The sequence below is a fragment of the Cottoperca gobio genome, chromosome 10, assembly GCF_900634415.1.
Source record: "Cottoperca gobio chromosome 10, fCotGob3.1, whole genome shotgun sequence".
In the NCBI taxonomy this organism is placed as follows: domain Eukaryota; kingdom Metazoa; phylum Chordata; class Actinopteri; order Perciformes; family Bovichtidae; genus Cottoperca; species Cottoperca gobio.
The window spans coordinates 8,608,241-8,618,510 of record NC_041364.1 but is presented as its reverse complement, the minus strand read 5'-3'; the positions used below and the strand labels follow the sequence as shown (position 1 = coordinate 8,618,510).

The 10,270-nt window shown below is 43.0% G+C and overlaps 1 protein-coding gene across 1 annotated transcript; it reads left to right on the top strand.

The window, feature by feature from the left end:
* The first annotated feature begins 1,375 nt into the window (after positions 1 to 1,375).
* Positions 1,376 to 10,188, top strand: xkrx (XK related X-linked). Its single transcript, XM_029441001.1, has 3 exons — positions 1,376 to 2,333; positions 7,283 to 7,542; positions 8,446 to 10,188. The coding sequence occupies exons 1-3, from the start codon at positions 1,978 to 1,980 to the stop codon at positions 9,309 to 9,311; spliced, it is 1,482 nt and encodes a 493-aa protein (XP_029296861.1). The 5' UTR covers positions 1,376 to 1,977; the 3' UTR covers positions 9,312 to 10,188.
* Positions 10,189 to 10,270: the final 82 nt, after the last annotated feature.

Here is a 10,270-nt window from a genome sequence, read left to right as displayed (position 1 = left end):
TCAGAGAAACTGATCTCTCTCTGCTCGCCCTCCTCTGTGCTTCCTTTAGGAAAGGACACATGCTGTAGTGTAATAACACTACAGTGCATGTTCTCACTGTCTCAGTAGCAGATAGTTTGAAAAAAGTACTCCAGGCAGAATGAAATGTAAAATTCTCCTCCTATGATAGTAGTAGTACACAAAAAAGAATACTGGCTCCATCGTGTTACGCAGTACTGGGTAAAGTTTACTCAGTACGAATTAACAAACATTAAAGCCACAGGGTTATTTTGACCCAGGTTTAGTGTTTTAATTGATTTTCATTGGGATATTCAGCCATACCAATATGTGGCTATTTTGACCCAGTAACAATGTCATCTTTACATTTCTGTAGGGTTATAGTTTAATTAAACCAAAAAGGGTGGTTAGTTTGACCTAGTGTGGTGTTATTTTTATCAATTAAACAAACATTTTATGTTTTTCTAAACATTTATAGTGTTCTGTTTAGACAAAACTAGCTTTTTTAGAAGTGTAACCTTAAAATTGTCAATCTTGCACATTAAAAGCCACAGGTACCTGGGCAAGATATCACATGTAGGACCATTCTGATACTCAATCCACTGTTTCTATTCGTATTTCAACTGTTTCTTATACATTATATATCTTGTACATGTTCATTCTGTGTTTCCTTTTCTATTTTCCATTAGTAGTAGTATTTCTATGGCTACAATTTGTAACATTTGTGCAGCAGATGCACCTCCATGTGCTGCTTTGTTTACATAAAAATGTAGTGTTTTCTCTCATTTTTAATACATACTGTATGTAGGCTTTTTATTTATTATAACAGTAAATGCATGTTTCTATACTGTAGTTTATTCATTGCTTGTAATGTGAACTATTGATACCGATACCTAGCACTTTCTTTATGCATTGCATCGCCATTTGTACTTTTCACCTCCCTATTAGCCATAATTCTAAATAATAAACATTTATCTTATTTATAAATATCAGATCCATCATGCCATATATCAGAGTACACCTCATTATAATCATTATATTGAGTTGGAGGGAAATGAGAAGAGAAGAAATCTTGAATACAAGTAAAGAAATTAGGTCCAAACAACCATCTAAAAAAGTTAGTTAGATCATATCACGATAAGGAAAAAAGACACACCTGTTGTATTCATAACCTTGTTTCTCATGTAAATAAAGTGTCAGTGTTTAGAAAAAAATACAATTATATATATATTGTATATAATATATAAGGATATATTGTTTTACAGAAATTCCTTGGCACAGAAATGTTTTTCCTGATGAAAAGTTGCATCTTATTTTCTATCTAATCTCTTTTACTTTGAAGGCAGCCTTCCGCCACTTCCGGTATCGCTCTATGTGATTCTGGCTGACTTGACGCAGCTGTTGCATTGACAGTGAGGCAAAAGATTGGAAACACGAGCAGCTGCCAGCAACACCACAAAAATACCGACACGGAGACACCAAGACCTGCTGCCAGACTCATTTACATCTGGAAAACCGGTGTGTTTACAACACAGACCAACACATTTCACGGTACTGATGACAAACCGGGTTTGGGCGATGATCGTCTGGCTGATTTATATTTGAGCCCGAATGACGAGGCTGAACTGAACTGAACTTTCCCGATCCTGCACACCCACGGTGCAACAACAACTGCGGGGATAACACTGCGGGGACGTGCGGTGGTTTCCTCTGGATCAAACAGTGAGGGGGGGGGGGTAACGCCACGTACGACGATAATACGGGATAATACAACTGTCTGTGGGGGTGCAGTGGAGCGGCTGCACAGCCGAGTTGTTAAGTTAAACACAATGTGAAACCAGCGATGATCAACTTGGTGGAAAGTTGGGAGAGACGGCGCATCAAAGGAAGTATTTACACAAAAGTGATGTTTTTTGGAGCACGCTACGGCAGATTAACGTCCACACCTTCTCTCGCGAACTAATCAAACTGAATAACATTATGGGCGAAGTGGCCATGGAGGAGCAGGAGAGAGAGATCTCCGACATCGAGCCGCAGGAGTGCTCCACAGGGCCGGAGAACGGAGTCATGCTGGTGGTCAATCACAGCCGGATCCTGCCCCCCTTCAGCGTCGTGCTGGCCACCGTGCTCTACTGCGCGGAGTTCGTCGCCGCCGCCGTGCTCTGCAGCTTGTACCACAAGACCGAGGATGTGATCTGGATGAGCTTCACCATCGCCTTCATGCTGCTGCCCGCCGTGCTCATCCAGCTGGCTCTGACGTTCATCCACAGAGACCTGGGTCGGGACCGGCCCCTCGTCCTCTTCCTGCACCTGCTGCTGCTCGGCCCTGTCATTAGGTAGGTGATGGTCAGGTGATGGTGGGGTGCTGTCAGAACAAATTGCAACTCACCATGATACTTTGCATTACTCCTGGTTATTTTTTTTTTAGTGTTTACACATTTTCTATTTGCAGGTACCGTTAATGGAGATGCACATGGACACTCTCTATTGAGTGAATAGAAACCCTCCAATGATCTTTGAGAACATGACTCTGCAGATGTTATGAATCCGTTATTTAAAAGTGTAGGCTGTGACGAGAGCTGGAACGATTCCAGCCTCTCCAGTGAGAGGATTTGCTGCTTTTCTTCATCATATGTCTTTGTAAACAGAACTGTTTTGGGGTTTGGACATTTGAAGACTTCACTTACGGCTCTGAAAAGTTATATTGAGCATTTTATTCCTCTTTTTTTGATGTTTCAACGATTAATAGATAAATAATAATGGTTGCAGCCTTGATGCTGACTGATTTATTAAATAGGTCAGTCAGCATCATGGTTTTTGCACTGAATGACAATCACAGATTTGGCACTCATTAACTGAATCACACTCCAGATGTAAAGCCTCTCTAGTATGAAGAACAGGAGGGACGACTCCCACATCATCAAAAGTGTTAAATGACGACATACTTAAAATATTAGGAGCTTTTCCTTTCTGAGCTTCTTTTAGTTTGAAGTCTTCCTCTAGAGCCAGTCTGTCATATGACTGCAGAGCTGGCAGCCGCCCTAGAAACACATCCTTCATATTTATGTACGCCACTCAGTTGTATGACCTCATCTCAGGATAATGTCCCCGAAGGCCTTCGGTGCTGCAGACCAGTCAGGCCGCTGATCAGGCCTGGCTCACAAGGAGAGAGGGGGTTTATATGCTGTCGGTTGATTTATTCTTGTAAATCAAAGCAGTGGAAATGTAAGATTTTAAAAGCTAAAATAAAGTTCTGAACACTGTTGAGGGAGTTGTTCTTTCCGTCTGCACTTCAGTGTTAGTCTTTCTCAACTGAGAGACCTGTTAGGTGAAGCGTGACTCACGCAGGAAGGTGTAGGCGGAGACTTAAGCTCTTTGAAATTCAAATATACACATATTCATACTCCCTTTCTTACTCTTTGGACTTTGATATGTCAACAGTGTGCCCCTAAAGGTGTTGTTCTGCATCTACAGTACTATAAGAGTTAATTGAAGAGTGTGGTTGTTTTTTTTTTTTACAAGGAAAGAAAAGCAACTTTGTCTTCCGCTCTGTGCAGGTTCATGTCACAAGAAGAGTGCTTTGCAGTAGAAAGTGTTGCTATAAGGCTTATAAATAACTTGATTTGCGGCTCAGCTTTCAGTGCATCCTAAAATATAACAAGTTGTGCAGTTTGCAAACATAAGAGACAAAGATGTATAAATATAGATCTCGGAGAGCTAGAGAAGAAACACCCTTTGCAATGCCGTTCAGTAGACGGGAACTGATCTTATCTTCGATGCTGAGCTGACAGTGTGGATATGAACTCAGCCATTGTTTAATGTAGCCGCGCATCAACATATTTTTACAAGTTGTCATAAATGCCATTTGAGTTTATAGTGCTACACAAATCAGGACAATGTAACAGAGTATTTACCAGGAGAGCAGAGCTTTCTTTAAATGCATCGATGCTCTATTCAGATTTGCAGTTCCCACAAATAACTAGACCAAGGTCAACCACAGGTCTTATTAATACGCTTTAGATGAAGCCACTCATGTTATTGCGGGACACAGAGAGACCCCCTGCAGCGCCACTGTCTATTTCAATCTGGAGTGAGAGTGTTAGCGAGGAAACAGTGCTGTGGCCTTTGCATGCATTGGTTGCGTCACATTTTGATTATAGATGACAGTCTGAACTTCATGATGATTCAAGATGGAGAGGTCACGGTGTTTTAACACACTGACGTGGAGACGGTTCATTGTTCTGTATAAGACTAGGACTTCAAGTTGGAAAGAAAATCTAGGAGGGTTATGGAGAAAGTAGCTTGTAGCACGCTACTCATTTCGGCTCAAGGCTTCATTAGCCTAGTTGCATCATGGGTAATGTAGGCACCAGGTTTTGACAAGGAAGAAGAATGCGTCAATTTCGATCATTTCTTTATTTTAAACTGTCCATCGTGAGTCCAACAATGTTATAGAGTGTAGTACTCTTTGTGTGTGGAGGACTTAAAATCTATTTGGTATAGAAGCGGAAAGAACAAAAACAAGACTAAGAGTCACGCAAGAAGCTACTTAGGCAAAGTGAAGCTGTGATCAATCGCCGCTGTGTTACCTCCTTCTGCGATGGAGACGATTATTTAAATGAAAGTCTTTGAGATTGACACTTTTTTGCCACCAACATTTGCACTTAACAAAAGGCACTGCTAAACCTAATGGGAATGTCATTCATTTCCCCAGCATTTACTCATAAACTACAGTATTGTACAAAGGACACATTTGACTTGTGTCAAAGTCAGGGGATCACTGCTGGCATCAATAAAAACCATCCAGATTATCTCGCTGAAAAAACCAAAAGCAGCTGTTATCTGTCAGCTACACACTTGTTTATGATCCCGGACACGCGTTTCCTCCACCTAAGAATGCTTTGCACATACTGGCTACAATGGTCAGAACCATAAAACAGCTTTTAATATCAAAGCGAGGCTGCATCTGTGTCTCTTACGCTGAGCTGTGACATCTGATGATCTTTGATGTGGCAGTGAAGGACGTTTCATTCTGCGCTTTATTCCTCTCATTCCACGTTCTGCTGCTGTAAACACTTCACCTCTGCGGCCTCTCGGCTCAGATGGGAGGTTTCCTGTGTGACTCAGGGACGGAGTGATTTGCTGATCTTGTGATCTACACCGCCAAACATACCGCGTCTGCTATCAAAAGCGGAATTTCAAGTCACAATTTGTACACGTCTGCATATAAACCTTAAGAGCCTTATTTTAGTTGCTTTGGAGTCTACCAGACGATAATGAGACGCAGTATCCACACGCGTATAAGACAACTAAAAGAGGGGGTTGAGTTATTTGCAACTTGTCTTGACTTGTCAACAATCCTGTTCCAAGGGACGGACGACGACATAAATAACCCGTCAACTTGGACCAGTCTTAGCATGCAGAGCTTCTTGTTTTGTGTCTGTTTGTGGTTCACAAACCTTTGACAGTCTCGCGAGGCCGTGTTGTTGTGAGCGTTGTGAGCGTTGTGAGCGTGGTGAGCGTTGTGAGCGTGGTGAGCCTGATGAGGTAATCCCGAGCGACCAAAACAAGAGGATTTTGCTAAAGAGCTGTTGAAAGAATTTCCTGTATGCTCTGCTGACTTTTAGTCGGATTACATCAATATTTCAGTCTCCTCACTTTAAAGCCAGTTCCTCTTTGTTAGTGTGGGACTTGCCACATCATACTGCTACACTGATGGAACAGATTGCATGTTTACATGGAAAATGCAGAGCAGTAGCCTGTGTGTTTCCGTTTTATAAATCCGTAAATCGCTGCCTCGGAAGTCAGCATATTGATTCTCTTGGCTAATGCATTCATCAGCCCTGCTGTTTCTTTTCCCCTCCCCTAAGTGAAACTCAGTCTGCCTCTCAGTCTGAATCCAAAGTGCACGCTGGCTCAGGTTCAGTACCTAAACAAAGCGTCCTCAGCCCCACCGTGCTGCCAAAGTTTCAGGGAAAGGATGTCTGTAAATCAGGTTTTGTGACTTTGCTGTTTCTCGATCGTAGACTTTTACAGGAGAGCTGAATGACCTTCATCTGCCTGTGGCTATCAGCAAGTGCGTGCTGGTTTAGAGATGAGAGAGTGCGTTCAACAACAATGATTTTCCCATTCCAGCCTCTAGCTCATGGGTCAGACACAGTTCAGCGACGAGTGTGAAAGCTTGGCACTGTGCCACATGTGCACTGTAAGTATAGAGTCCAGTTTCCCTGCAAGCAGCAGCTGAAGCGACATGTCTGACTGCTGACTCTGGAGGGTCTGCTGGACAACAACACATACTTGAACCATGGAGGAGTAGATTCATGTGGCATTCAAGTCTCATGTCCAAAGTTGGAGATTTTGGAGCAAAAGACCACATTCCAGCACAGTGATGTTAGATGTAGTGCAGCAGTGTGGATCCTCCCATGGCGAGGTGTGTGTGTGTGTGTGTGTTGAATGCAGATGCGCAGCACTGAGAGTTTCAGGTCATTTAGGGTTAGTGTTATTCAAGGGATTATAATGCTGTGTTGTTGCAGCATGAACATTTGGGTTTTGTTTTTTTTTACATAAGGAAGAAAAAATGAAATCCAGATATTTGTTTCAGTATACACATGAAAAACATGTTTCCCTTCTCTTCATGAATAGTGTTGATTCGTCCCCTGTGGCTGAACACATAGAAGGCATTTACCTTTCAAATGCTGAAGAACCACACCCAGACATGTTCAGTTGCTCCACTCAGGCTTCTGGGACTGTGCTTTCTTTCTTCTGGCTGCCCTCTGCTGGATTCTCAGTGTTGTGCTGGTGTTTGTTTAGCTGAGATTTACAAAGATAGGTTTGTTTATGGTAGATGCCTTACATGAGATCGGTGTTATGTGTATAAATATCTCATTTTAAATTCCTAGACTGAAAACAAACTGCTGAGGATGAAAGTGGGAGGTTCACTTTCTGTTTTACTGTCCTTGTCCTTTCCACGAGGGCATGAGATGTACGTTTTTTTTTTAGTAAAATGACCTTGGCTGGGTGACTTAAGATGTGCTTCAAGATAGGAACCTTTTTTGTTGCAGATTATATATTGCCAAACATAAACCCATGAGAATTTGGCACAAAATAAAAATGACACAACCTCTGATACTTTGCTTTATTTTCCTCATATGTTTGCCACATATTCATACCATGAGGATTAAACGTTGATGTCAAAACACAAAACATCACAACATAACATTGCACTGCCCTCTGTTGGTGTGAAAATATTACTCCACTTTCAGTGACTCTTTTATTACGTCCTCAGGTGTTTCGAGGCTCTGGTGGTCTATTTCAAGGCGGGTAAAAAGGAGGAGCCTTACGTCACCATCTCCAGGAAGATCAACCTGAAAAAGGGACAGGACATGCCCATGGAGTGGGAAATCGGCCAATCGGAGCGCAACCTGGCCACTCACAGAAACGCCTTCAAACGCACCGCAGTCATCCAGGCTTTTCTGGGCTCCGCGCCTCAACTGACGCTGCAGCTGTACGCCACCATCCAGGAGAAATATGTCTTCCCTGCAAGAAGTAAGAACGAGTTCATGCTACTGTTAAAAAAAACATCACTGCTCAACAGTGTTGCCCTCTCATCTTTATTCTTGGCAGGGTTGAAATACAACTTGAGCTTGGCATCATCTTAAATGAATATTGCTGTTGTAGGATGTAAACGCAGTTAAGTCCTTTTTTTTCTGTATTTCTGTCCACAGTTATTAAGTGTATTAACCATGGGATGTTTTTGTATATAGAAGATATCGATTAAATTACATTAGATTTTATATTAGACTTGGTGTAAGTGAATACATTTAAATATGTATATTGATTTAAGATAACATTACATTTATGATATAACGAGTTCTCTGTGCTTGAGACCATTAAAGCTACAGTGCCAGACTATTCCCTGCCAAATTAAAATGTGATTGATTTGATTATAACAAGTTCACATCATGCTGTTTCAGCCTATCAACTGCAAAGACAAATCTATTTCGGAGTGTACTGAAGTTGTAGTGTCTGTTGCGACGCTGGTGCACCAGATGTGAAACCCTGAGACTTCCTCTCAGGATTTTCACACTACGAACGCCCCCCCCCCTTTGCAAACATTTGCATCTGCACTAAACAGACTTTTTTTAAAAAGCAGCAGGAAGGCAAGAAAAAGGTCAGAAGAAGAATTTATCTTCCTCATACCCAAATACATAAACCTGCTGTGTGTTGAATGCCTTTTTGTTTCCACTGTTCAGTCTGGTTGCCTGACCAACCAGCCAGAGCGAAAGGGGGGCAGGAAGACATGATGGAATAGAAAAGCGTGTTTGTGCAATTTCTCTCACTGCCAGAGAGGGGAGACAGAAGTTCAACACTCAAGACATGTTGTAATGGTTTCAGTGATGGGCTGCTGGTGACATTAGTGTAACAGATGACTTGTGTTTGTTTTCTCAGTGGCTCTGATGATCATCACTCTGATCTCCATCACATACGGGGCTCTTGTGTGCATCGTCCTGGCCATCCAGATCAGATTCGACGACTACAAGGTGCAGTTGCGCCCTTTTGCCTACCTGTGCATGATCGTGTGGAGGGGGTTGGAGATCGCCACCCGGATCACCGCTCTGGTCCTCTTCAGCACGGCGCTCACACACTGGGTGATCCTGGTCGGCATGGTTAACCTCCTCTTCTTCTTCTTCCTCCCCTGGGTTGAGTTCTGGGCCAGGAAAGGCTCACTGACTGAGGGCGTGGAGAAAAACTTCTCTAAGCTGGGCACCACGGTGGTGCTGTCCATGTTCACGTTGCTCTACGCCTGCATCAACGTCTTCTGCTGGTCGGCGGTGCAGCTGGACCTCTCACATCGAGAGCTCATCGAGAGGAAGCAGCGCTGGGACCGCCTGGCCCTGTTCTACTGTGGACGCTTTGTGGAGAACTTCATCCTCATCACGCTCTGGTACTTCTTCAAGTCGGACTTCTACGAGTATGTGTGCGCGCCGCTGCTGGCCGTCCAGCTGCTGATCTGCTACAGCCTGTCCGTGCTCTTCATGCTGCTATTCTACCAGTTCGGCCACCCCTGCAGACGCCTCTTCAAGTACAACGTGCACGACTGCCTGCACTGCGTCTGCTGCCGTACAGGGCGGAGGGGAGAAAGAGGTCAGCGAAGGAAGCTGCCTCCCTCGTACTCGACCGCTGCCACAATGGTGCTGGTGCCGGAAGAGCCACTTGAACTGCTGGACCCCCAAAACTCCCAACTCCTCGACCTCACGAGTCAGCTGGAAGAGCAGGAAACGGCTATTGTTGAAGACATGATGGAAGCAGCCTGAGAGGTTGCTTTGTGGGGATTTAAATGAACAAGTTCTCTAATGTAGAAGTGCACCTCACCTGGCGCCGCAGCTGGTACCGCTGAACAAGACCTCAAGTACTTTTAACACAAAATAAAAAGATTGTATTTAAGTTCACAAAACCTTACTAATTCATGGTTGTGAGGGGGATTTAGGTTAACTTCTGATGTCTTTATCGAGGGTGATTATGACACATGGGGCACAGCGAGTACACTAAAGAATGTAGCATGGTGAGATACGCAGCGATGCACAAAGGCTGCCTTGAGAGAGCAGCATTGTACAGAACTGAGCCAGGTGTGCGGGAGACATGCCAAGAGTGTCCGAAAGACGGAGCGGGACACCCCAGTTTACTTCCTCTCAGGGTTTTCACGCTACGAACGCCCCCCCCCCCTTTGCAAACATTTACATCTGCACTAAACAGACTTTTTTTTAAAAAGCAGCAGCAAGGCAAGAAAAAGGTCAGAAGAAGAATTTATCTTCCTCATACCCAAATACATAAACCTGCTGTGTTGAATGCCTTTTTGTTTCCACTGTTCAGTCTGGTTGCCTCGATTTAAAAAAATAAATACATTAAAAAAAAAAGGTTTTAGTTTTACAAAAATACATAATTATATGTCAAAAGTTGGTGAAAATAAGCTGTTGATAAAAACTTTATGGAATATCAGACGTGTCTTTTGTTTTGTTTTGTTAACCTTCCAGTTGATGCATTAACCAGACTGACACTAAATGAGCTTCTACCTTATCAAAGTGCTTTCACTGTTTGCTTATTTTTTAATGCTTTGTCTTGTTTGTTCGTTCAGTGCCTTGACTACTATTGTTTTACTTGAAACTTAAAATAAAATAATCTGATGGCGACACATTCATTCTTGTTTTTGACTTCAAGACCTCTCACTCATTATCACAGACACAATAAAACTCCTGGACGGTGAGAGCAACATTTC

What these genes read in the sequence shown, in the direction of transcription:
- xkrx (XM_029441001.1), top strand. Translation starts at nt 1,978, where the DNA reads ATGGGCGAAGTGGCCATGGAGGAGCAGGAGAGAGAGATCTCCGACATC. An exon ending in CTGCTCGGCCCTGTCATTAG is followed by an intron (nt 2,334 to 7,282) that starts GTAGGTGATGGT and finishes TTACGTCCTCAG; the next exon opens with GTGTTTCGAGGCTCTGGTGG. An exon ending in ATATGTCTTCCCTGCAAGAA is followed by an intron (nt 7,543 to 8,445) that starts GTAAGAACGAGT and finishes TTGTTTTCTCAG; the next exon opens with TGGCTCTGATGATCATCACT.